At 44.4% G+C, this 27,896-nt stretch overlaps 1 protein-coding gene across 4 annotated transcripts in view; it reads right to left on the minus strand.

The window, feature by feature from the left end:
- Positions 1-2,834: 2,834 nt before the first annotated feature.
- Positions 2,835-27,896, minus strand: part of P4HA1 (prolyl 4-hydroxylase subunit alpha 1) — a 44,633-nt gene continuing 19,571 nt past the window's right edge. For 2 of the 4 annotated variants that reach the window (XM_074155071.1, XM_074155070.1), the window contains 11 exons: positions 27,635-27,772; positions 25,426-25,665; positions 24,050-24,240; positions 22,073-22,249; positions 18,056-18,126; positions 12,227-12,326; positions 10,662-10,715; positions 8,388-8,453; positions 7,823-7,891; positions 7,039-7,135; positions 5,796-6,276 (listed from right to left, as the gene is read on the minus strand). In XM_074155071.1, coding sequence (XP_074011172.1) covers positions 6,206-6,276; positions 7,039-7,135; positions 7,823-7,891; positions 8,388-8,453; positions 10,662-10,715; positions 12,227-12,326; positions 18,056-18,126; positions 22,073-22,249; positions 24,050-24,240; positions 25,426-25,665; positions 27,635-27,772 — 1,274 coding nt within the window. In that variant the 3' untranslated portion in view covers positions 5,796-6,205. Of the gene's footprint in view, positions 6,277-7,038; positions 7,136-7,822; positions 7,892-8,387; positions 8,454-10,544; positions 10,599-10,661; positions 10,716-12,226; positions 12,327-18,055; positions 18,127-19,299; positions 19,371-22,072; positions 22,250-24,049; positions 24,241-25,425; positions 25,666-27,634; positions 27,773-27,896 lie in introns of all 4 variants that reach the window. The other 2 variants (XM_074155072.1, XM_074155073.1) reach the window with 2 other exon arrangements.

Here is a 27,896-nt window from a genome sequence, read left to right on the forward strand (position 1 = left end):
TCCCCAAACGTGGCAGCCCCTTTGCCCTGCCCCAGGGATGAGCCACTCTCCCTCCTTCCTCCTGCTTCCTTCCACCCCTCCCCACACCAGTCTCCCCAGACGTTTTCAGTCCAGCTGCAAATAGTTCATTGCACCCAAACTTCAAGATCTGAAGACGAGGAAAAATGTAGGATTGAGTAAAACTAACAAACGCTACACAACACTTCCACCCCGCTCCACCCCCCCCGAGTTACCTCAGGGAATTGCTGCTCAGTCTCAAGAGCTGCAGAAGGGAGGGCTTCCCGACGTGGATGCGCACAGTGGGTACCTGCAGGTTTGTCTGACCTTGCTTTCCCACCCACTGCGGTTGCAAATACCCCCTTTCCCTATGCCAATTTTTCTCTCTCTAAGGATTTTAGAGATACAGATGTTGTTTGCTGCGATGGTGAACTCTGACAGTTGGTTTCTGAACCTCGTCTTGACCTCAGGATAAGCAGCTCCTGACTCCATGCATTCATTTCTGACTCTGTAATGCTTAAATATAGAGCAGCCCTCGGGCTGTGATGAGTCACTCACTCCTAATGACACTATCAGACTGTTGGCAGCGAGCTCCTGTCAGACAGGAGGTAGAGCTGGCTACGGCTGTGTGGGGCAGACACCCGTCCCCCCAGCACTGCACTGGATGCATGTGCCTGTGTCTCCCCACACTAGTGGCAGTGAACTCCGTCCTGGATGAAGCTGGAAACCCTCTTGGTTTCACGTATCAGCCCCGCCAAGGCAAACGCTGAGCCTCGCATCCTGGGCTGGGCTGCTGGGAGGGAGGCGCAGGGGCTGGTCCGGCTCTTTTTGTGCATTTCTTTTTCAGAGCACGCTGTGGTAGGCAGAGACGCGTGGTCGTGCGCTGTGCCAGGAGCCTTCCCTTCACGCTGTGGGGGCAGAGGATGGAGGGACTGAGCTCTATCAGTTTTGTGTGGCTCGATGGGATGCTGGTCGGTGTTTAAGCATGGCCTCAAGAGTGGCACAGGCAGCTTGTGGTTAAGGTTAGTGGGTAATCTGTGTCTGGGTCAAAGCCTGCTTTGGGAGCCAGATGAGTCACTGATTATCGGAACGAGAAATGGAGCTCGATGATGAAATGCCGAGTCCCTCACACAGGCAGGTCAGAGTCCAGCAGCTGGAAGAGGATGGGTGGGTGGTTAAAGACCTTCTCCCTCGGGGGGGGTGTTGCGCTCAAGTTTGTGGTCTGGTCCAGACTCTCCAGGAGTCCCTGGACAGCTCAGGTCAGCCTTCTGCTGCCTTCCCCCATCCATGGCTGCTGATACCGTCAAACCCTTTCCTTTCCCTTCATCTCACCCTGCCCTGCAGTGATCCGCAGGACTTTTCCCCTGTCCCTGACCCTTCCCTGCTGCGGTTCCTGGTACCCAGGCGAGGTTCCTCACATGGTCATGAGCCCCTATGGTCGTGGTGTAGGTGGTGTAGGTGCCGCTGTGCTGGAAGAGCCCTGGATATCCAGGTAGGGTGGTGGAGAGCCACAGTGAGCAAGCCAGGTTAAACCACAGTCCTCCCCTTCCTTCACAGGATGGGGCACAGGCCTCCTAGGGCCTCCCCAAATCCTGGGGCAGGTGCCTCTGGCCACTTGCAGAAGGCAGGGCAGCCCCTCCGTTGTCTCGGAGAGGAAAGCCGTGGGCTGCATCTCACCCTTCTCTGCTAAAGCCCCTGTGCCAGCTCTGTGGCCGGGCTCACCGCAGGAGCCTTACCGGCCGAGTGGCTGGAAGCCCACAAACATCTTCAGAAAGCCCAGAGGTTTGGAGCAAGCCCTGTTCTCTGAAAGGAGAGCGCCATCCACTTGCTGGTGTTCTGCTGGCATTGGCCTACCTTGCGGAGAGGGGCAGGGCAGCAGTTCAGCAGCACGCACGGGGCAGCTGGGGAGGGCATCAGTTCACATTTCCAAAATAAAAAAACGCTGGTACGCTTTAGCCTGTTTTCCTACCCTGTGGCTGCCAAATGCAGGGCTCCGTTCCACAGGCAAAAGGATCAAGGCTTCTCACCAGCTTTTTTCTATGCTGTCTTGCAGGTTCTAGATGACCACAAATTAAGTACAAGCTCCACTAGTTCGAAAGACTGAAGCCCAGGAACAGCTGTGGTGTATAAACTGCAGAAGTCTCGGTTATGGAAGAGATCAACCTGACTCTCCTACATGTAAGTGCAGGCTCTGTCCCTCTGTCCCACTGGTGGTGTCTGCGCCACAGGATAGGCTCATCTTGCTTCCCCTCCCTACAACTATTCTGAATAACCGGTTGTTTTGACCTTTTGGCTTCGGGAAATTGAAGTATTTGTCATCCCTGGAAAAGGGTCTCTCAGCAGCTGACCCTTTGCTGTGCCCGTTTTGAGTTTCAAAAGGAGCTCGTGCGGTTCCCACATCGCTATTAAATCCCACACCAGCTTCTGACATGAATCGGTGCGTTAAGGAGCCAAAGGGGCTGGGCCAGGCTCCTCCCTCCGAGCAGGTCAGTGCCTTTTTGTGAATTTTTCCCTATACGTCACGCTTTCAGCCCAGCATTACCTGCCCTCCCCTTTTTTGCAGTCCGTTAGTGCTGTGTGTTCCCAACCGAGACACAAAGTTTGGGTCCGAGAACCTATTTAACAGTAATTTGTGGGATGAGCATCTCCCGCACCTGCCCGCACAGATGAAGTGAAACAAATGAGCTCAGTTTCCAGGAAACACATATGGCAATAAAAATCTGTGCGATCATATTTACAACAGCCATATACGAGGAGAGTTTGATGTGGAGGATTTTTCACTGCTAATGGCAGTGGATTTTATTTTAAGCCCTTTTTTTTCTTTTTTTCTTTTTTTTAACATTAGAAATTTTATTACAAAAAATTTAAACAGTAAGGCAGTTTCTCACTTGTCAGGCACCATGAGCCAAACAGTTTTCAATCATCTTTAATACAAAACCAGATTCACAGAGGAGCCACGCTCTTGATCCCAAAAGCCCTTTCAGAAATGAAGGCAAAAGAAAGCAGTACCAGCACCTGCTGTAATCCCTTCCACGTTTAGTGTTCGGGGCACGGACACTACTGCGGTGGAGAAAGAGGAAATAGGGATTGTCTGCAGTTTAAAAAAAAAAAATAAGCTTACCCTTTGTCTTCAAATAATTTGGTCTGATGTGCCTCAGCAGACCCGAGTTTGAGTTTTGAGGGATTTTTTTTTTTCTTTTTTAAACCAAGTGAAATTTTCCACTGTCAAAAGAGAAACTGTTTTTCTTCCCCAAAGAACTGCGAGTCACTGAGTTGTTCACTGCTTTAAAAAGTCACGCACTGAAATACTTTTACTCCCCAAGCGATGCCTCTCAGAGACTGTTCTTAAAATGCTGTTGGAACACTGGAAGTAGCTGATGGGAGGTGAGGGAGGTAACTGTTCAGCAAACTTCCCCAGACATTCCCCAACTTCTTTCAAGCTTCTCCTTCACCTTTTGGTGTTGGTTGACCAAGGATGGGGAAAAAAAAAAAAACCCATCGCTTTATATAACATGACTGTGATTTCTCAAACCTTCTTTTCTTCAACATGTAAGAGATCGTGGTGTTTTCTTCTGCTACAGCAGCACCTGAAGCAGTCGTTGACGCTTTATTCAGTATTTCTCTTTTACCTTACATAAACTCTACAATTTTTAGCTTTTAATTATTTTAATGTGTCAGGTAACTCCTCTGCTCACTGTAGGAAAAAAATCAGCTTTCCTACAGTAGCCGTTTTCTATATGTGTTCATGGTGGCAATACATTGTTTTCATTTTGTGCTTGTGAACTACGTGGGATTGGCTTTTCTAAAAGCCTTTAGAACTTTAGAACTAAAAAAGAACTTTAGAACTTCAAAATGCCTCAGAACTACTGAAAGAAAATTGAGACTTCTACCACCACGCTGTTCATCGCATTCTTTTACTTGCAGGAAAGCGGCAGGACTTACCTGCAGCCACGGTTACCTTATTTTTCGGAGCTTAAGGAAGTCAAAAAGCAGGGGAAAGAGAAAACTACGGGTAGAATGGAGATGAACATCTGACACTGTGTAAAAGGGAGAAAACTCAGGTTAGTAGAAATGTTATGGATCTTTTTTGTTTAATGATTACGATTTAGTGATCAAAAATATGCTCTGATGAGCCATTTCTTTGGTGAATCTATTTATATCAGATACTGCTCTACTGTACCGGCTATTTTGAATGAGCAGTACAGACATGAGGTGGCACTATTTCTGATTTTTCTTTCTACTTTTCTTACGTGCTGGATGGAATTTGTTTCACATCTGCCAAAAGCACAGGCAAAATGCAAGAAGGCGCGGGGCTAAGGATAAATAGTTCTGTATGTCCCATCGCTAACAGGCTCAGGAGAAGTTTAACAAAGCATTTTCCAGCAAAGATTATTTAAAGTGTCTTCTGAAAGTATGCAGTTTTTCAAACTATAGTACCTTAAACTGCATTCTTAGTAATCAAGAGGTATTTTTAACGTGTAAACAGTTGGTCTCATCTGCCTTTTGGCTCAATTTTCAAGATTTTAGTGAGGCAGAAAATCCAATTAACTAAAATTGGAATTTTTGCGTTGGTAAAGACTTCAGGCTCAACCCCCTACATCATCAGACTGCCTCGGTAGAGTCTGGTGCAGTTCACTGGTTCTTGTCCTCGTGCTAGTGGAATACTTTGACATTTTGTTAAAAATCCTGCTGTTGAAGAGCAACGGCCTAGGGAAGCGAACCTCCCTGCAGTCTCTTCCCACCCTGCTTAGGGGGGCAGCGGGGACAGCCATTATTCCTCTCGCAAGAACCCAACGAGCAGAACAAAACTTCAACAGCCACAGCAGCCACAGCCTCACCTCCCTCAGATAATTCAACTTCATCTCAGCATAAGGATGACTCGTCACAAACTAAGGTCCCTGAAAGTCACTGGGAGTGAGTTCTTCCAGTGAGGGCACCACTGACTTTGGGGACAATTTTTTCTGTGTGGGTGCCATGAATCAGAACAGCTCCAGCCCTGGGTGGTGGGAAGAGCAGCACCAGAGCCTTGGGAGGAGGCATCTTCCCAGGGACAGCTGGAGGCAGCTCCGCAAGGTGAGCAACACCAAACCATCCAGAGCAGGCACCTGCTCTGGCCACCTCTGCCAACAGTCACTCTGGGGCTAAAGGCATGTCACTGCTGCGGGCTGCATTCAGCAACCACGGCAGAAAAAATAACTGCAAAATAAAAACCATCCAAAGAAGTTTTAGGATTATAAACAGGCCACCTATTTCTCACAAAGCCTTAAGAACTGGGACGACGACGGTGGAGAGCGTTCTGTGAGGACTATGTGTCACCTCATCACCTGAAGTCTTATCACCAATTTGAAATTCCAGCATCCTAAGGCACAATTAACTGCGATTAATGAAGATGGTAACATTCCTATCCCCACTGCCCAAGGAACAGATGTAAGAGTTGACTACTAAGACAGAAGAAAAGCAGCATTTGTTTATGTGGACAACCATTAAAGAGAAAAAAAAAAGAGGGAAGCCAGGCTGTAATTGTTGTCGGGCTGCTGTGATGCAGGCAGGTGTGTGACACAACGCTGCTCAAGCATCTCAGCTACACGCATGGAACTGCTGGCTCACATTTGCAAGGTAAAGAGCCACATCTGCCACAGAGGCCGAGAAGGAAAACAGTTTAAAGATTGGGGCTTTTGTGGAAGTGGAAAAAACAGGCTAAAACATGATGATAACCTGTTCCCCAGAGAAACACCAACCACGCCCGCAGCTCTCAACAGTAGTGGTCAGGCACTCTAGAAAAGCAAGGAGTCGAATGTCTGGAAATTGAGGATGAACTGGTTTAATTCAGCCTTCCTTAGAAGGGAGCCCTCCCATTAAATCATCCCGCCCTTAGCAGACCAACAGTTGTGAGGAGAACAATCTCTGGCTTTCCATGCTGATCGGAGGGGCGATGGGGAACACCACACACAATCATCGTTGTGGCCCTGATCTGTATGTTGTCCTTTTTTTTTTTTCCTGTAACACCTTAAAAATCAATATATTCTGTTCATAAAACCGTAAAGGGATATTTTAGAGGGAACTAAAAGCATGTTTGTTTTGTCCACAGATGAAACACCGGTGTAGTTGAAGACTGAACCTGTAGTGGAGTGTTAGTCAATTGTAAACTGTAGGAGATGTGTGCATTTTACACAAACTGAATACAGAAGAGACAAAGGAGTAGTCTGCGTCATTCCAACTCTGATAAAGTGCATGGCCTTCGGAATTCCTGTCCCCGCTCGTGGAGCCATTTATTGGATACTGCAAAAACAGAAAGGTATCTGATCACTGCACCTGGTTAGCTCATGCTCATATTTAAGCTAAATACAGGCCATTGGTCAGCTTTCAGCTAAGCACAGGATTATCTACAGTATTTTCCTACACACACACACAAATGTGAAGTTGCTCTAATAAATCCAAAAGGGAGAGAAAAACTCCCAGTAGCTGCAAAACTATGAAAGACTATTAAAGTAGATATAGTATTACATGTATTTTAGATATATTATAAAATATGCTATTATATTACTATAATTATATATATAATCATAGAATCATAGCATTGTCCAGGTCGGAAGGGACCTTTACGATCATCTAGTCCAACCATCAACCGAACTCTGATAAAAACCATCACTAAACCATGTCTCTAAGCACTAGGTCAACCCGGCTTTTAAATACCTCCAGGGATGGGGCCTCAACCCCCTCCCTGGGCAGCCCATTCCAAGGCTTCAGAACCCTTTCCCTGTCAACATTTTTCCTACTATCCAATCTGAACCTCCCCTGGCGCAACTTGAGGCCATTTCCTCTTGTCCCATCACCTGTGACTTGGGAGAAGAGACCGACCTCTGATATATATAGAGAGAGATATGAAGCAGATGTAGATATAAAGTAGATTTCTTTATAAAGGATCTAATTTCTGGCTGCTTTTTATTCCACTGTGAGGGCCAGAGGCAAAGGAAAAACCAAGACAACCCACCAGCAGGTCCCAGACCTCCAGGCAGTGAGAGCAACCTGAGGGGTACTTACCCCATTTGTTTCCGACTAGTACTGGGCAGGCCGCGTGCCGCGTGCTGTAATCTCCTTCTCCGCTTGGAAAGAGGTTGTACCAGAATACAGCTGTTCCCTGGAAATCGTAGTGGAAACCCTCAGCATTTTGCTCTGTGCAATACATGCTCTCACACCAAATTACTTAAGGATAAGGCAAAGGTACCTGTATTTGTATTTCAGAAATTCCTTTTAAATTGAAGGATCTTTTTCATACTCTAACATTCGCTTTCTTAAGGAATGAGTCTCCTTTGACTTATTCTGTGTCTACATTTATCCGGCTGTTAATTTTTTTAAAGCCTGAAGCCAGTTTCATTCAACTCTGACCAGTTTTAGACAGCAAGATAATTTACTAAAAATAAAGCAAAGATTTGTAACCCTTCTGAGGAAAAAAAACTTAACAGGAACACACAATTTCAGGGAAAATTCCCTACAGACACCTCAAGACTAAACCTGCTCGCAGATTTGAGTATTTTCACAGTGCCTTGTGAAGTATTGTACTGTTTTCCAAAGTCTATGCGTTAGAAGCAGTTAAGTCCAAAACATAACTATGCTTTAACGTGCGGAGCATCAGAGGCCCTTGGAACCACCAGTACTACTCCAGTCGCTTCACTTAATTGTAAGTACCTTTGTGCTCCCATGAACAGCGCTCTACTCTTCCTGATATAAATTCATTTTAAAGCTTCTTTTTAAGCATTTGTACGTGTGTTATATTTTTGAGTAGGTGGAGAGAGGAGTGGTTACACTGGATAAAAGCCCTGCTTACCTTTTTAGGCCAAACACTAGCTCCTACTTCAGGAAAGACAGTAGCTCCCCCTGCTGACACATCGCTCATCTGAAAAGGGGGGAAAAGGCACAGGTAAGTCGAAAGCCAGTACCTTCCCACTGCCAAGTTTTAGCAAAATAAAATCAGGTTATTCAAAAACTTAATTTCTACCTCCCAGTTAGCAAGCTGCATGATTAACAGCCTTAAATAAGGCTGAAACCCACCCCCTTTGTTCAAAGTGCACCAGCCAGCCTTGTCCCTGAATGTTACACGCTCACATGTTTTGGCAGTGAGCATGCTATAGTGATGCAGATATAAAAATGAACAGTCAGTCAAATAATTTAAGCTGATGCTCACCTTTGAGGGAAAAAACCCTCCTTAAGAACATACGGAAGAACCATTACTTATGGGTAAGAAGATACCCCTATGTATTACTGCTAAGTTGGTGGCTGCCTTCATTTGCAAGTCTCTTCAGTAAAAAAACATAATGAAATCATTCAACGGTATAGAATATGCAGTGATAGATATTTTTGGCACTAGCACATGACAGAAATATATCACTTACATAAAACAACCAAGTAGCAATTCTGTTGCCTGTTCCCAATTCCTTAAAAGCATCTGGCTCATCTTTCTGTGAATAAAAGCAAGCAGATTTAGTAAGCATTTCATTTTGATTATTGAGAGAAGCCAGTGACGTACAGCTGCAGAGCCAGCACCAGACAAACTCATGCAGAAAAATTAATTCAATCCCTCTACTTGGAAGGAGGGGAGAATGCAGTATGTGTGTATCTATTAATTTAAATAAACCAGGCATCTTAAAATTCTGTAGGACAGGGAAGGCATAAGCCCGAGTTCCTAATGGGCCAGAACAACTGTACTGTCTGAAAATGAGTATATAAATCCTCTTCACAGCCACAAACTTAATTATTTAATTACACTCACTTATCTCCTCTTGTCCTTGGCCAAGATGAGCTACAGCAAGGGCAGCTCTTTAGTCCCAGGTTCACCGAGAACCACCCTATGGCAGAGCTCTGCCGCAGGGGTGGCTCCGAGCATGCCCCGAGGGCACTGCCAGCCCTGCTTCCTTGGGGTGGTTCTTCTTTTCTGGCCCTCGCCCCCTTCTCCTGCTCCGGCCCTTCCAACCTCATGCTGGAGCCACAGGTTGCTGTGCCAGGCAGGCTGCTGCACGACTGAGCCAGCCTTCCTCCCTCTGCGCTCCTCGCTGGCACACAGGCATTTGGGAGTGCCATTAAATAGCCAAGGAGTGATTCATTTGGCAGCGCACGATCCCAGCTGCAGGCATCTGTGGCAGCCGTTCCCGAAGCTCCCAGCAAAAGCGAGGCATGTCCCTGCCTGAACGCAAGAGATGGCGCGTGGTGTGGCTGCGACACCACCAGCCCAGTGCTGCGGTGGAAGGGGAGGACTCCTTTTCCCCACACTCCAGCGCGCGTGCACGTTACCATCGGCTCTTTCATTACAGCTCGGAAGGAGGGAAGAAGCCAAGTGGGCCTCGGCAGAGCAGGAGCTTGTAACAGGCTAACGGACTAGCCCAGGGAGCCGTTCAGTAACTAAGAGAGTTTTATCACTTGACTTAGAAGAACAAAACCCCGTTTTGATGGGTTACGATACCAACATTCATCACGCCTCTATTCTTACTTCTAGAACCCACCCCCTGTGACCCCTGTTTGTGTCTGCTAAAATTCTGGCAATCATCAACTCCAGAAATTAACCCATGCATTTCCAAACAAAACCTGTTAATCATTTGCAATGCTTTTGAGCATGTGCTTACAGAGCAGAGATTCTGATTAATAGTTGGTGGCTTGGATTCACAGCGTAAGGTTAATCTGAAGGTGTTAAATCACACATAAGTATGCCCAATAAATAACCAACTGAATTCAGTGGCATTATTTTCCATTTCCAGCAGTCTGCAATTTAAGCTGGACTAGAAATACATTGGGAGTGAAAATCAAGTTAAAAAAATTAAGGATGGTGAGATGAGAGGACCTTGGTGGGCTTTTCCCAGTTTCAAGAGTCTGCTAGCCATCAGCATGTAAACGGCAATAACAGAGCACTTATGTTTGCAAAATTTCTTCAACAGCACACACGATGCCTGCGTCTCGGCTCTGGGGAAAGAACTTCTCTCTCCGCATCGCAGGCCGACACGGTAAGCTGCTATCTAAGTTTTCCTACGCTGCCTACAAAGCCTCCCTCGCAGAAGAGGGCATTATGCTCTCACCCACCCGCTCTGCACTGCGCACACAGCTATGGCAGCTTCAGGGCCTGGAAGAATCTTACCTGATGCCACCATCAGCTGCCGCAGGTGTCAGGAGCACAGGACATACACTGAGTTTTTCTACAGTTCAGCTGTATATCCTTCAGTGATTTTAAGCCAAATGGCTTTACGCGGCCAGTACCTTGGCCAGCTAGAATATTTCTGTTTCCTCAGAATGGCAATAAAACCCTTTGCTCTGTTAAGAACTATCAGTCATCTCCTTAGAATAATTCTTTTTTAAATCTATTTTTGAAGAAAAACCTTGTTGCTCTGTAGTGCCTAAAATGTTTATCAGTTCAGCTGGTGGTTTAGAGGGCTTTCTCCACTAACACGGATTAGAAAGGCTGAAGAGCTACAAAATTTAATACACATTAAATAATAAAAATTGTGCTACAGCCAAGAGGCCCAGGCTTCACCAGGTGACTATCTCTCCTCCATCTCTTTACTTGCCCGTGCAAAGTCAAAGTGGGGTTCATACTGTCCTCCCACTCCATAATTTGCCACCTGAAAAAGAGAAACACAGTGCTTGTGAAGAAGAAAGAGGTGGAGACGGAAAATAGGACTTACCCTTCCAAAATCAAAATGAGGCTCATACTGGCCTCCTACTCCGTAGTTGGCTACCTACAGCAAAAGGAGAAGCACAGTATCTAGTAAAGCAGTATTTTATCCAGACAAGAATATGACTCTCATCTACAGCCTTTTGACAGATGAAGTTTTATAATCAAGCCACAGGAGATTGCAAGTCTCTGCCAGGTGAGCTGTACCGTATGCAGCAAAGTTCTCTGCATTTATTCACAAGTAGCTGACTTCACCCCGAGTCCTCATCAGCGTAGAGCCAGAACCCGACTCTAAGCTTCAGGATCTCAGCCCTTCAGTCTGCCTTTGCAGTTCCACTGGACAGCAGCTCCCAGCAAAGGCACAACTGAACCTTCCCTTCCCCAGGGTCAGCTTTCCTTGAAAGCTCTTCTGTCCACTCCCAGCTGAAGGGGTAAAGACATTCTCCCATTCCTGAGTGGCTGCTACTGTCTCATCTAATGACTCTCACGTCACAGAACCCAACCATGAAACTTTTGAAACTTCTGGAGACCTGGAGAGGTCCTCCTGGACAGCCACAGGCCCCAAGGAGCTACGAGATGGTTTGGCTACAAAGAGCAGCAGCGCATCCAAGACTGGTGCTGCAAGACACGGTGTACTCCGGGTAAGGAATCCCGTACTTTCCAGGGCGGAAAAATATTTTTCTTCTATAGAAACTTTACAGGTTATATTCTCTTCAAAACAGGTCATGGTGCTTTCACATCATTCAAACTTAAATCCCTTTTTGATCTCTATGTCAATAAAGAGGATTCACTGTCCTTTTTCCTGATTGATTTTTTTTATTATTTTTTATCTTTCTGTGTGAAAAAATCCTCTCAATTTTCAACCAGATGCTTGGGCATTTTATGATCAGGAGTCTTGCTGGAGTAGCACAGTAGCACAACAGCTTTCAGGAACCACTTTCTAGGTGGTTCTGCTGTCTCAGCAGAATAATAATGCTGTCTCAGAATCGGTGAAGCAGCTGTTCATTTAAAAGCCTCAAGCAAATAAATAAAAGTAAGCACTTCAAAAATAAAATTTACTGAAGTTACGTGTACAGTCAGTCTTTCCCACGTTACGGAGACACCAGACACACTGTTGGCCTCCTACGACCAAGGATGGGATGGAAAGTCTACTTTTTGAACACCCATTATCTCCCCCTTTGCCTAAGTATCAGTCAAGCTAAACTTTTCACTATCACCACAGCAGCAAAATCTGACCCTGCAGCAATGACACTCAGTTTTATTAGTATAAACAAAGAGGAATTACACATCCACTTCAACAAACACGAAGAGTTTCAGTTATTGCTGTTTCCCCCCAGCAATAGAAAGCCATTTCACACTGAAGTAAGCGCTACTCTGCAAAGACAATTTTGTTTCTTCCTTCCTGTAAAAAAACCCCTATTTATTCTTCCCACGGGCTGGAATCAAATCAGCCATCAAATTAGCTGCCCCTGCGCTGAACGAGCTCTTGTGGCCACCTCACCAACGCTACCCGAGTGAGCACCCACCATGAAACGCCAGTTGACATTCAGCATCATCCTTGTGCGAACGGTTTACCTGTAGCTCCTCTGCTGTGGAGACATCAAGTCCTGTTAGGTCCTGTATCCTTGTGTTAATGCGAGATACCACAGGGCTTTCGTATCCAGACAACCAGGCGCTACGTGGGGGGGAAGATAATTAATAAAATATGGTAGTAACAGGCAGTAAGCTAGCAGTACAAATGCAACATTTGCAATTACTTTGAGATTTTTTTTTTTATTTCATACTTTTCAAAAATTTGGTAGGACGACCAGAAATATTTCCAGGGCATTATGAAGGCCTGCATTTAATAAACATATTTTTTAGAAAGAACACTTCCAACGCTCATTTAAGGAAGCTCTAAAACTAAGGGCCTTCATTCCCGTACTAGACCACCAAGTGACTGAAGAAGACGTTCCAAACAGTGAAATCTGCTTCAAGCTGTTTTCTAAAACAGGCACAAACGCAGTTTTGCTCTTATGCATTCCAAACAGCTAATTTGACTCCACATTTGATGCATTTTGAAGCAGCACTCGGGAAGGGAACAGGTGAGTTACTTGATTTAGCATACGCAGCGTCTACGTGATTGTAACTCAGCTCTTCCGCATCAGGTACTTACAGGCAAGCGCTCTGTGATCTGTCCTCTCACGTTACTTACCTGGGCAACGGTACTAAAAATTGTTATGAAAACAATTAAATAATGCATACAACTCTTTACCATTTTCCCTGTTGAACTAGTCCTACCAAAATGGCCTATTAAGACTTTGGTATTTAGCACATATTTCAGGTACACAATGATTTTTAAGGGGAAAAAAAAACCAAAACCAACCCAATTATATTTTTAAACTACAAATGTGAAAGGTCAGCCTCACAGTTCCAAAGGCATCTTCAAAATGTCTGCCTACTACTTTAAATTGGAACTTTTCAGCTAAAAATACCGCATTTAAACTGACTGGCAAACTAGTCAGCAGAAAAAGGTATGAAGAGGTAGAGAAGCAGTTCTACACACGAAATTGCTGCCTTCACCCGGACCCAGTGGAGCATTTTCTACTCGAAGTGGTTGCTCATTCTTGAAAGCTGCCTGACTGGAGCAGCCCCATGCCCAGGAGAGCGGTGTTTGGCAGAAAAGGGCACGAAAGCTTAGTATAACCTTAGCTCTGCGCATCCCTGCTGGACCCTTGCCAGCCGTGAACACATCCAGGTTCTTACATGGAATCAAACACACAGGCATTTTTTCAGTTCTTTACAAGATAAGTATTTTGTTCTTTTTGGAAAAAAAAAAAAAAAAAAAATTAATTTCATCTGCCTGCTTTCTTTTTCTGTTTTAAACCACTCATCTGCTCACATGATGCTTGTTTCTCTCGTTGCTTTACTCATCCCGTTCCAGCCAATGCACCTTCATTTGACCTGCTCCTCTTTTCCCTCTCTTGGCACACTCACTGCCCTCCCTGGTCCTCTTCTCTAGTTACCTTGACAGCTCCCCACTAGTCACTAATATGGAGGATAATAACGATGATTTGGGCCCCATGTTTTCCCCTTTTTTTGCCGGGAAATGGAGACAGCTAGTTCTACCTTTTTTCCAGCATCTGACTCAGCCTTTTGGGCTCTTCAGTGGTTCCTGGTGCTTTTACAAGGGTGTTGCCAGAAATACCTGTGCCCAGAGCCTGGCTGGCCAGTACATCCTAGTATTCCTACACAAATGAACTTTCACATCTATACTAAACGAAGGTTGTTTTCTTTAATTAAACAAAAATTGTATTTAGAAAAACACCAAAACATTTTGCATGGGAGGAACAGTAGCATGACACGTGACACGAGGCACTGACACAGGTTACAGAATCTCTATGAGCATTTTTTTTTTTAAAATGACAAGTGAACTAAAGATGAAAGAAATAAGCTTTCTCGAGACAGACTTGCACAAACACATACAAAGATTCGCCCCCATCTGAACGCTGTTAGTATAAAGAAGTGTTACAATGCAACCTTCTTTGATTTCAGGTGGTAGGAGAATGCAGACTACTTATATGAAGAATTTCTCCCCCCCAAAAAAGAAAATAAAGCAGCTATGCAGCCACATGCTCCGCAGCCAGGTTGAACAAGTAACACTCACAAGCAATCCTAACCTCACACTTAATACACAAGAAAAGCCCCAGCAGAGCCATCAGCTTCTAAGTGCAAGCTCTAGCTCCCTCTGCCCAGTCTACCCATAAAGGCTTTTAGGAAAAAAAAAAAAAAAAAAAGCATTCTTAATATATTGGTTATTTAGAATTGCAGTGAATGCCTTCAACAGGGAGAATACTACATCCTTTCATGAAGTACTCTATATATATATTTTAGAAATAAAATTAATTGCCTAAGGACACAAAGAAAGTCTATGGAAGGTGGAGGAAACGGGGAACTGAAACCACATTCCAAGTGCCAGCCGGGCTGCTGGTTGCTGAGCAAAGCATGTAGCCCTGAATAGTTTCATGTAACAAGTTACAAAGTGGTTTAACCCTGTCAGCGTCACGAAATCTGCTTCCAGGAGGGCAGAAAGCTCAGGAGGGCCCAGAGAACCCTGCCCCACTGTCCAGCATCAGCAGGTCTCCGTCCCTGGGCGTTTAGGATGCAGAGCGAGAGCCTTCTGCTGCTGCAGGCTCTGCCTGGCAGCCTTCACAGAATATAACAATCTGTCCTATGTGGGCCTCCTTCGTTGCCAGTCTCAGCCTTGCTCCTTTGCTGACATCAAAGTAAACGTGTGCCTAGTTCTATAGCTGGTATTCCTTCATACAAAGTAATTTTTTTTCCCCTGCTCTTGTCTATCACACACACACACACACAAAAATATTCCCTCACCAGTGGTGTGTGTGATGCAGAATTAGCAGCCTTAAGTTGTGCTCAAACTTTTAATATATGCATAGTCCAAGGTTCAGCACGATTCAGTGAATGCATACAGCTCTATTCTTCAACGTACATTTGTTAAATTCAGTTGCTCATCTGACAAGTTAACTTGCCTGAACAGCATTCTGTCGTATTTTTTGACCAGCTGACACCTATGAGTCCGTTATGGGCAGAAAACTTCCAAACAAAAAGGGACAAGCTTATTTCTGGGGAGTCAGAAGCGTGGCAGTTAAACATGGGGGTGACTTTACTTACAGGAGGATTTGATATTTCCTTAATAACTACCACACCAAAACCCCAAATCCCCTGACTGAAAAAGGGCATAGCATTTTGGTGTCCCACTTGGCTTTGTAAAAAGAAACCCATGAATTAAGCTAATATGTTCTAGAAATCAAAAGAATTTCATTAGGGTGTGAATTCATGCTGGGGGGTTGCTTTTTTCCTTCCTCACACCAAGATCTAGCTTTTAACAACTGTTATATTCATTACGTTGCTCCTCCCTCTTATAATTCTGCATCAGGTATCATATTAGAGATTTTTTAATAGCACAATACTTAAATGCAGAAATGATTTTAGACTAAGCAGTATATTAGGAAAAAAACCCACCAGACAACTGTCCAGAGCTCTGTGACATACAAAGGGGTTTCTGTGCCCAAAAAGCTCATCTCCCCCAACTGCACGAGTTGGTCTACTACCAGACACACAAAGGCTTTGTCTTTAGGCTCAGCCACACCAGTGCTGCACCACAGTTATTGCAACACTGCTTTTGGAGCAGTCACTGCTCACTCAAAATACTGGCATTTATGTTTAAAGACTTTCTAAAATGTAAAAAGCACTAGTAGAGACACAACCGGGAATGAATAAAAGCACAGACTGGTATTTCTGAAGTGGAAACTTTTAACTCATATGCTACAGGCTCCGACTGGCTGCTGAGAGGAGAGAGGCAAAAAAAACCACCCCAGCTTCTTGAAAAGCAGTGTGAGAGTGGCTGAGTTTATTCTGGTACCGCACACAGCACAGCTTGATGGTGCTCCTCGTACTGCTGGCAAGACGCCCCCTTTTATACAGCCTGCCACGTACTGCACAGCGAACAGTAGTCCTCTCTAAGAGAGGCAAGCTGTAATTTAGAAGTGCATTTGCTAGGAAAGAATGTTTGAAGGGAAAAGCAGTCATCTATTAAAAAAATAAAGCAAGCATTTTTTTGGTTTTCAGGAGCAATGATTCATCTGGAATCCAAAGCAGCTCAAACAGCTCTAACAGAAAGATGTTTCATTCCAGTTTCCAGCGAGATACAGAATTTAAAAAACCCCTTAGGTCAGTAAAATCTGATTTAATTCTGTGAGTTCCTTAGGTGTGTTGGAAGGAAGCCCCGGTGTGCAACCTTTCCAAACGCCAAACCTTAAACATCTCAGGGTCTCATTCACCAAGTACTAGAGAGCAGTCTCTACTCCAGGCTTGCCGCACACCGCACCAAGGCGGCGGCAGCACTTCACAGGCAGTAGCTGCCCTTATACTTTACCCCAGAGTTCCCAGGCAAGGCATAGCACATGGATAATTTCAGTTTAAAGCCTTAGAGGAAACAGTTATTTTGCTGTGTCACAAGGCCATTAATTAACAAGGTGCTTGCAAATGGGACCTTGCCGCGCCATCAGCTGCACACACTGGGAAGGGCTTTTCATGATGGGTGTTATCTAGTACTATCTTTTTTTGACTGCTCCTGCTAATGAAAAAATCAGAACTCTACATAAAGCGTTCTTTTCTGAAGGATCATCTGTTTAAATAGAGGCCAATTACGCATCTCCATTTCAATCAGTGATCTGGTCACCTTCTCCAATTCCTATTATTAGCACATCAAGTTTGACAGAAACTGCGAGGGTACGGTCAAATGGATTAAGACATTTCTTCAGTAAATGCCCCAGAGTGGTCTCTGTCACAGAGAACAAATCGTGAGACTGAATAAATGCTTCCTTTAAAATACGCAGTCACAGAAAACCAAGATAGATAAGACATGGACACACTTTAAAATTAAAAACAAACAAGCAAACAAACGAACAAAATTAAATGCAGCACGTGTCAAACAGAAAAGATACCTTCCTACAGTCATTCTGGCAGGGGCCTGTGGAGGTAGGTTTAGGGAGCAAACCTGTAAGAGCTCACCAGACAGTTTCCAAAGGACTCCCACTGCCTGCACGTGCCCTGATGAGTCAGGAGGCTGTTGTGCTGCTGGAGGTTCAAGGCAGTTCTCAATGGATAGAATAAGTTTTCACCTTGCCGTTACTTGTAACAAGCGTGGCTTCAAGGATCAGACTTCAGCTAGAATGATGTTCCAGTTTCCATCAGAATTCTATAATTCCTGAATCAATTGACTTCTCGTGATCTGGTATTTTGAAGCACTTTTATATTTTTTAAAAAAATCGTAGCTAAATAAATCCCCTTATGCTATTAGCCATTCTAATTTCAGGGCTTTTTTTCAGAGAAGCGGGAAGAACACTAGTTTTCTATTAAAGCAGCAACTACTTTCAACCACTTAAACAAGGAAATTCTTTAAAACGATCAACTGGCTTTAATTTGCCCTATTCCTATGAATTGCAGCAGCTCAGCAGCGCCTAGTTTCGAGCAGCGAGTCTCACTACCCGAGTTTAGCGGCAGAGGTAAGCCTCAGCGGCAGCTTCTCCCACCGTGTGTTAGTGTGAGCAGACCCCCACGCTGTGGGAACATTTTAGTAGGTTAGTTGCACCAGCCAAGCCATGCGAAGCAAAGAGGGCGCTTCCATCTTGGCTACCGCTAACATTTACAACTATTTTCTATTTCCGCAGACCACTTGCTTTGTTATATGACAGCTCGGTTTGCTTCAGGCCATTCTCTTTCTTCTAAGAATAGAAAAGTTATGCAAAAATCCTTATTTGCCCCAGGTTTAGAGATGAAGCAACACGGTCCCAGAACAGACTTCCTCGGACTTTGTATACCTTTGGAAGACGTTCCCCTTACCTCTTAGAGACTCTGTAATGTGCTGTGGTCAGTTTCCCAGTCTCAGGGTCATGAACAGTAGCACGGCTCAGCTACAAAAAGAGAAAGGACAAGGGCTTACCCACCTAGTAGGCTGCTTTTTCGCCAAGCCACAGGTGTTTGAAAAGGGTTCCGATTGGTCTGGATGGTATGCAATGCTCTTAAATTAGCAATATTAGAAGGGCAACAGAAGCTATAGCTGCCATGTCCAAATCAAAACAAATTGGTTGGAAAAATTTGGTTAGATTGTCCTTTCACTTTTTTCCTCCTTTTTTTTTTTTCCTTCCTTTTTTTGCTTTTTGTTTTAAACTAGAGACTTTCTGTAAATAATTTATGATGCTGAGTTTCACAGGCAGTTCCTCTTCACCCAGAAGTTTAACTCCTTTTAGAATTTGGGGTTAACACTGATGGAATGTGCGGCCAATCTTTTAATCACCACTGCTAAAACCAGGGGAGGGGGTGGTGACAGGCGAGGGGGCAGGTGGTTTCTTTTAGAGCCACCCAATTTTGGAAAACATCGACTAAATTCAAGACTTCAAGCCAATGGAAAAGATTGGCTAAATTCAAGGCTATTTAACAGAGGAGCTGCAAAGAACCAGGAACCCAGTGCAAAGGAGCTTACATTCACGTCAGCAGGAGGTAAAAGCACCCAGGCAGGAGTATGGGATTATGTGGGACAATGAAATGCTGTGTGACAAAGGAAGGTGTTTTGCATGCCACTCCAGCTGCCACCTGAATCCGGGACGTGAAGCACCTCTTACGCCTCAAAGCGCTTCACGTAGCCTGCTAGATTTTACAAAGAAAGGGATGACATTTTTTGGTTGGTGAGAAGAGCAAGGGGAAGGGAATATTAAAAAACCCCAACAATCTAGATTCTACTGAAAGTTGTGTAGCATCACGGGGTTTTTTTGGTTTTTTTTTTTTTTTACACTGATTGTAGAGACCAGCTTTTGTACAGATCATCACTGGAGAATACACACTGAGCTGAGAAGGTGACCAAAAAAAGCAAAGGAAGAAATCAAAACATGCCCCCAGAACTTCCAGCTGAAGGAAAAGACTGAGAAACTCAGCAGTAACAGCCTGTTACAGATCTGCACGTAATAAAGCGGTGGACTACGAAAGCCAAAGTTGTCTTTTTTAGACCACCTCTTTTTTTTTTTCCCCATAATGAGCAGAATCTACACACTCATTACAGGCCCAAAACATCTGGCATAGAGCTCTCTTACCTTTTGCTAATTCTGTAATGTGCCGTCTCCAAGGCTCCTGTTATGGGGTTTGAAATGGTGGCTCGCCTCAGCTGTGAAGCGAACCATCAGAATAGTTGCATTACAAAGCACATACTGCATCACAGCAATCCGACCATTCAGAAGCCTAAGGGGAAACGTCACGCAAGCCGCCACGCAAGCCACCCAGTCACCTTTTGTGGTGGTTTTTCTTTTATGGAAGGGGTGGAAATTCATAAAGCAGAGATGGGGAAGAAGGGGGAGTCTCCAATGAGAGGTTATTTTAGGGTTTTTTAGGCTTATTTTTTTTAAAGAAAGCGTTAGAGAAGATCAGGTTTTCCAGGAAGTAATGTTTCCGTTTCTGTAGCAAGAGAACAGTCATCTGAATAAAGCAAACTAGAAGCTTTCATTTCCTTCATATTGCAACAACTGCTGGATGCAGTACAGCATTATGGCACGTGTACAATCGGTCCTTTGTTAGCACTCTGCACGTATGATGAGTTTTACAGTTAAATTGAATCCAGGCAACATTGTCATCTTGTATAAGCAACAGATGAATAAAACCCTACCTTTTTGATTCTCTCTATTCCAAAAGCAGCACTGAACTCCTTTAAGACTGACTGCTAACACAAACTAAATCCTTGGTCCACGGACACATTTACATTGTATTCCTAAATTACACAGAGTGAGAACTCTTGGTTCGAGGCCCTCCTTTCCCTCTATCGCACTCCCGTTACTCGACGCCATCCCATCTATGTTACTCTGACTCAGACCGTACGTGTGCCCTTTGCCTTCCTTCATGTACTATCAGGCACTCTCCATCCTTCATAACAGGGAAGGTGGAATTACAGAGCCCGAATTTTTGAAGAGGCACAAATGGCATGCCAAGTCCCAAACAACTAGAAAAAACAGTATTTTTCTATTGTTAAACTAAACGAAGTAAATCAAGGACACGCCTACTAAGAAGAAAAGGTACTGGGAACTCTTAATATGCTGTCCCTCCTCTCATCCCATGCAGATGCATATAAGAACCAAGGCACAAACTACAATTCCAGTGAGACTCCAAAGGCTGAATAAGGCAGCTTCATCCTGCCAGCTTATGCCGCCAGCACAGCAGAAGGCTGGGCAGAGATCAGACAGCGCTGCCTTCCGGGAGGTGGCAGTGGTAACATCCCCAGCATCGGGAAGAAGGAGATGACCTTTCAGTCTCAAAAAACACAATCCTCTTGCTGCACTCGTTATTGAGCCCTGCAAGGCCTCAGCTGTAGGAAACAGGAGGAACCCTAAGCGCATACAGATGTTTCTGCGTTAATGAACTATGAATATCCAAGTCTTTACCACGAGCCAAACATTTGAGAGGAAAATAATTATCTGAGCAAGTTCATAAGTTAAAATCACCACGTTCACAGGTTTTTATTTTCAGTGGAGACTTATTTCTACTCCATAAAGAAGTGATTCACTCGTATTCCACAGACGTTTTGCAGCAGCAAAGGGGCTTAATCATCTACAGCCAAACCAGCGGGGCTCTGATTTTTAGACCTGCAGCAAGGTTGCCTGACAGGAGAGCAGAAAGAGATGTTTTACAGGTAAGTGAAGAGAAACGCTTGTACTTTTTGCCTACAGTTGAGAACGTCACCTCAGAAATAAAATGCATCAGCCTTTAGGAAGCTTATAAATCGCCTTCAGGCTACCTAGCACTCAGTGTGGTGGCCAAGGACGGGCTCATCCTCGATGTGCCCGTGTATAACCCACAGCTGGTTTACTTCGCAGCAGGCCAAGCTAACAGTTTGTCCTATACTTAATGCACTTATCCCCCTTATCTCCATTTGCTCAGCTCTCTCTGGACGAAAAGCCATGTAGGCTAAAAAGAAAGAAAGAAGCAGTAAAAATCTATTTCTACAAGTTTAAATCTTACTTTAGAAGTAATTGGTAATTGATGGAAAAATAGATCAATTTAACTAACTACATCTTCAACATACATCTTGAGGGGCAGAGTCGCACCAACTGAATACAGAAGTTGCCAAACTTCTCCTTCAGTTTGCTGTTAGTCACGGACACTCCCGTTTACTCTGACAGCTGAGCTGCCCTGGCGCATTCTGCATTCAGAAACAAGAACCTCGGGATCCAGGTTCTGAACTAGGATTTGAGGAGCCGGCACTGGGAATAAGAAGCTGAGTACCACTGATTAAGTACTGCCCTCTAAAAGCTCTTTCATCTGCAGGCGACTTGAAAGCCTGGGAGACAGAAGTCAGTTTTATACTGACTGGAGAATGCAAACGCTCATTCTTGTCTACTCAGTAACGTGTTGTCCTTCCAAAAGCAGAGGAATGGCTGTCTTTCCCTAGATGGCACTCCTCTCCGTGTCACAACTTTGGCAAATACAGACTTAAATAAGAAAAAACCCAAAAACCAGAACACCAAACAAAAACCAGACGACACGTATACTTCAAGGCAACCTAGCTGCAGTATGTTTCTTTTCTGTCGTCTAACATTCTCCTCCTCATCTGAAACAGCGTGCACTGAAATTGTGTCTGCCAGAAGAGCCTGACAATTCTGCACTGCTGTTACCTGGCTATTTTAATTACACCAAATTTCTAGCTTCCCCACTGTCTCCTTCAAAGAACGTGTCACCAAGAGCTACAGAGTGAGAAAAGCAACGTGTGAGCACCCCAGGCACACACCTGCATTCAAGAGGAGACAGAGTCGCACGTACTCGCACGGAAAACTACACACAAAATTTCAGATTCCAAAAGGCAAAGAAGCATAAGGCATTTACCCTCGGCTTTGCTAGTTCTTTCACGGTTTCGATCTCTTCATCGGAGATGATGTCAAGGAAGCGAACAATTCGAGGTTTGTCCCACTCGTCTTCCTGTTTGACGGGGCCCAGAATGTATCTAGGATTCCTGTTTCCATCGTAGTACCGGCAGAAGAGCCTTTTTTGTCTCCGAGGAGTCTGAAAGCCAGGTGGACCAAGAGATAGTCAGAGAACTGCCAGACAACAATAGTATCTCTAAGAAACAGAAGATGTTCTGAGAACAAGAGACAGGAACAGTTCACTTTCCCAACCTGAATGTTAACAGTTGAAGAGATGCTTTAAATCGACCATGTGACCCGCCTTCTCGATGCGGGGAAGGCTGTGGACATTGTCTACCTGGACTTTGGTAAGGCCTTTGACACCGTCCCCCACAGCGTTCTCCTGGAGAAGCTGTTGAATCATGGCATAGACAAGTGTACTCTTCACTGGGTAAAAAACTGGCTGGATGGCCGTGCCCAGAGAGTTGTGATTAATGGGGTGAAATCCAGTTGGCGGCCGGTCACCAGTGGTGTCCCTCAGGGCTCAGTTTTGGGGCCAGTCTTGTTTAATATCTTTATTGATGATCTGGATAAGGGGATTGAGTGCACCCTCAGTAAGTTTGCAGATGACACCAAACTAGGTGGGAGTGTTGATCTGCTGGAGGGTCGGCAGGCTCTACAGAGGGACCTGGACAGGTTGGATGGATCAGTCAAGGCCAGTGGGATGAGGTTCAACAAGGCCAAGTGCCAGGTCCTGCATTTCGGTCACAACAACCCCAGGCAGCGCTCCAGGCTTGGGGCAGAGTGGCTGGAGCTGCCTGGCAGAAAAGGACCTGGGCGTGTTGGTGGACTGTGGGCTGAACATGAGCCAGCAGTGTGCCCAGGTGGCCAAGAAGGCCAATGGCATCCTGGCCTGTCTCAGGAACAGCGTGGCCAGCAGGAGCAGGGCAGTGACGGTCCCCCTGTACTGGGCACTGGTGAGGCCTCACCTTGAGGGCTGTGTCCAGTTCTGGGCCCCTCACTACAGGAAGGACATTGAGCTGCTGGAGCGTGTCCAGAGGAGAGCCACCAAGCTGGTGAGGGGTCTGGAGAACAAGTCACAGGAGGAGAGGCTGAGGGAACTGGGCATGTTTAGTTTGGAGAAGAGGAGGCTGAGGGGGGACCTCATTGCCCTCTACAGCTCCCTGAAAGGAGGGTGTAGAGAGGGGGGTGTTGGCCTCTTCTCTCAAGGGAATAATGGCAGGAGCAGAGGAAATGGTCTGAAGTTGGGGCAGGGGAGGTTTAGATTAGATATTGGGAAGAATGACTTTCCTGAGAGAGTGGTCAGGCACTGGAACAGCCTGCCCAGGGAGGTGGTGGAGTCGCCATCCCTGGAGGTATTTAAGAAACGTGTAGACACGGCACTTCAGGGCATGCTCTAGTGCCCAGGATTGTTGGGTTGTGTCTGTCTGTGGGTGGGTGCAGGGTGTGGTGTTTCATTGGGTTTTTTGGGGGGGGGTTTTGTGTGTGGTTTTTTTTGTTGTGGTTGCACTCGATGACCTCAAAGACCCCTTCCAACCATGAACATTCTGTAAGTTTGATAAATTACTACTTTCCGCACATTAATGTTACTCTGTAATATTGCAACAAACAGTATTTTACATCATCCTATTAAAAATAATTTTATCACTAAAGAAACCACCCTCGTTCAATTCCATATGCAATTCTAGACTTCCAGCATCCTTCTGCAATTAATTACAATTACGTAGTGCATCCAAGTTAGCGGTGCCTGTGGCAGTATTACTTTTTGTCTGCTGAAGAGAATGAAACGGGGAAGAAATCCAACACATGCTAATCCTCAGTTCCACACAGTCAGCCAACTGCTGTACCAACTTCTTTGCTTTCACACCACATACAAGTTCTGGACATTGTTTTGTTATGGTCGGTTTCATACATTTGAAAACAGTCTACTCCACTTTACCATTTTGAGACCCTCCCCACGGCACAGCATTTCGTACTTCCTTCTCTCGGGCAGGTAATCCTTTTTCTTAACCTCAGTTTCCTTCTCCATCTGGTCTTCTGAATCTGTACTGGACTTATTTGCCTCTTTTTCTTTAGCCATGATATATTCAAAATATTTCATGTTCCCATTTGCTCTTTGATGTTCAGGATCTATTGACAAAGAAGCAGACAAGTATCGCTGGCAAGTTTCCAACTTGTACAGAAGTATCCCAAAGAGGCTATTTACAAAAACAAACCAGATGCACACTACTGCTTCTCAAATGGAAATTAGAAACATCTATTCTGGTTTGAGAGCTTTCCCAGGATAGCTAAAACACTGAGCTAAGCTGGAAGCGACTCTAGCCTGCAGCATGCACATATCCTTACTCATCTGCAGGAAAACCCACAATGAGCTTTCAGAGTTAAGCACAACTCTGAAAAGAAACTGCTTACAGCGAGGCCTGGGTCCTCAGCAGGTACAGGGGTCCCCCCAAGTACTAAGGAAAAGGGGTTGGCCGTTCCAGCCCATCTCACCACAGAGGGAGAGAGAAGGAAACCGGACAGGAAGAGAGCTGGGACAGCATGACGGGCTTCAAACCTAAAAACTTCCCTGATGGGAATTAAGATTTCTGGTGACAAAGCTTTTAACAATCACCAGACTTACAGAATTAGCTTCAGTTCATTAATAAATGGTTCTCACTAGCCTTTGCTGTATTAGGTTTAGTTCTAAACTTCCCACAGCATCCTTGACACAATCAGTGGTGTATTTACAGAAGCATAAACACTCTTCATATTTCATAAAACAGACAGAATTTTAGCTCACTCTATTGCATTCTGCATTTCTTATTTTCTCAAGTTTTTAATCTCAAGTATGCTTAATTTGCATTTAAATAATCTGCAGAGATTTTGGTATCACCTATTTAGTTTCAATATCACTATTTTTTACCCATCTCTACCCAAGGGAAAGTAATCTCAGCAAAGGAAAGTAAGATAGAGCAAGAGAATCAAATTTCAGGCAGTAATGACTAAGACGGATAAGTGGTTAGAAGCCAACAGTGACAGGAGGCACAAAATACATCAAAAGAAAGAAGCAATCCTTAACCATGACATGGTGGTTGAGACTATAATTGTCCATGTAAAACCTGGTAGCAAAACATTACTTATGGTAACACAAGTCTTATTTTACTGAAAGCTACACGTCAAGATGTTAGTGGTAACATCAGTAATAACCCAGTTTAAAAACCCAAATCCAAGTCAGAATACAGGCAAGAGCCCACTCCTCAGTATGAGCCCACAGCCGGCACCTGCTCGAACACAGAGCTAGATTGGTGGGAGCTGCAGGTCCCTCTCGCATACCCAGTTCCAGAAGGCGTTTGGTGAGCATCATGGCTTTGCTCAGATCCCCCTGCTGATATACAGCGTAACTCAGGTAGTCCAGAATGTAGACTTTATCTGCAGAAGACACTTCTCCCTCATCCAACTGTTTCAGAGCTTGTTCCATCCAGAGCTCAGTGTGGTAGTAGTCAGCTTCAGTGTAGGCAATTTTTCCCAGCTCAAAGCAATCTTCAGCTGTTAAAAAGGATTTGTGCTTCACACCTGCATTTAAGGCAAACCAAACAGAATTTACACAGAATTCCAGCCCACTCTTCGGAGGAACATTCAGCTATTTCTTATTTTTCACAGCACAGTTCATTTCTGTTCTTCAACACCTCCCTTCTGCGGCGGCTAGTTGTTGAAGACTCAGTTCAAGTATCTAAAGCCTGTATATCCTTGGCAGAACACGTAAGTGGTTAGATGCAGTTTTCCGTTGCCAGAATACCAGCAACTAGCTAGATGTCTTTACCATTAGTGGAAAATAAAATAAACCTTCCTTCTTCAAAATCCCAAACACCTTGAACAAGAGCAATAAGCCAAATACAAAGTTTCAGAAACCTGTTTTCAAAGACATTGTATTATCACTGTCAAAACGTTACTGAAACAAATCTCGTTAGTGACAACTTAGTGGGGGAGGAAAAAGAAAACATCAGTCAGTAAATTCCCAGCTGCTCAAGATTTTTTTTAAGTTAGTCATTTTTAGCAACATCCGAAGAGACCTCTGAAAGATTAAAGCACTAGTAAGCAAATTACAGATTGCTATTTTTGCCACTGTAAATTAAGGCCCAATGAAAAACCAAATTTAATCTTGTAAAAAGGAAACAGGACCTGCCAGTTTTACAGCTAAAATTACATTCCTGGTTACATCTTAATACATCCTGAATGTCTAACAGCAGCTCCCACAGGGGAATAATTCTGCTGAAGACATGCTTTAAGAGATTAAATAGCTGAAGAGACAGTCCACCTAAAGCAGTATCCCATATAACTTTGCTTCTGCTCACTAATTATACACCTTGCGTTCATCCTGTGATGGCCAGTCATTTCAGTTTTCTGAGCCTGAAGCTGCAAACTCTACAATAACACAAAGAGGAGGGAACGGGGTGCGGCGGTGGAGTGCTCTCAGAGAGATCCTCCGGAACGAGTAATAGGTTGCAGGGCCATACCCTGGTATTTAGAAGCAACACAACATCCACACATGAAGAGGCAACTGTTAAAAGGCTGCTTAAGACAGCAATCATCAAATAGGGTTGATAGTTAATATAAAGAAACAGCACAGCCTGTAATGCAGGAAAGAGAATTAATAAGCAATATGACAGTAGTTAAGACTGATCAAATCTTGGTGACCTGGCCAAACAGAAATTCCCTGGGAAAGAAGACAAAGAGCACAGCCAAGTGATCATGTGGGATGGTCCTCTCTGGAGCTCTGAAGAGACCAATCCATTCTCTTTTATAGTCTAGAACTTTTGGGTTCTGCAATTACACTTCATTACACACAGTCTGGACAGCTTATTGCTTCAAAAGAAGCAATAAACTACAGTCCACCCGAAGCACTTTGCCTTGTATTTTTGTGCTGGTTTAAGAAAACAATAACAAACTGCTTATTGTAGTAGAATGAATGTCTATGCCTTTGAGACAGTCTTGAACTAAACCCAAAAGCAAGGTTATACATCGTAACATATAAATCCAATTACCCTTAATTTTATTAGACATCTGACCACAATGAGTGTTTGAAAAAACACAGATGGATTGCAGAGTTGATTTTTTGCCAGTTGGCACAGTACTGGTTTTGAACAGAGAAAACAAGGAAAACTCAGCAGAGAAAGAATCTTCTAACAGGAAAGAAACACGTCTTCTCCTGCATGTAAACCTATTAAAAATCACCTTAGGTAATGCCACATAAACTCAAGTCTGCGTGCGCAGGTGATACACCCTCTATCTTTTGTTTCTCAGTTTATACACTCTGTGAAGTTTAAGCTCAAAGAAACTTCAGTGACTCCCAATGTCAAAGGTCCATCTTATTTATCCGCGAGACAGGGAAAGGGATAATAAATGATAGAACCGTTTTGTTAAAATGCATTACTTTGTGCAATAAAACTAGGCATCTGCTACGTATCTGATTTGTGATCTTTGTAATCGGGACATTTAGTAAAAGTTCACAGTGTCCTCTGAAAATAACATCGATGACTCTTACCTGGAAGATTCCCTCTCGAGAGGGTGTCTGTGTCCAAATTATATGTGTCTTGAAGCCGCAAGAGGGCTTTTGCTGCACCAGTCTGATCTTCATCATTTGGGAAAAACTGACGCTGGATAGTCATGTTGGAGATAAAGCCTGGGAAGACAGGGAAACACTGAGTCTTCTCTGTCCCAGGAATTCTATAAACTCTATGCATGAAATGACTCCCTGCTCCAGGGAAAGCTAACATTTCAGGAAAAGCCATTACTAAGCCAGGAAA

This window comes from Numenius arquata, chromosome 10 (assembly GCF_964106895.1).
Source record: "Numenius arquata chromosome 10, bNumArq3.hap1.1, whole genome shotgun sequence".
NCBI lineage: Eukaryota > Metazoa > Chordata > Aves > Charadriiformes > Scolopacidae > Numenius > Numenius arquata.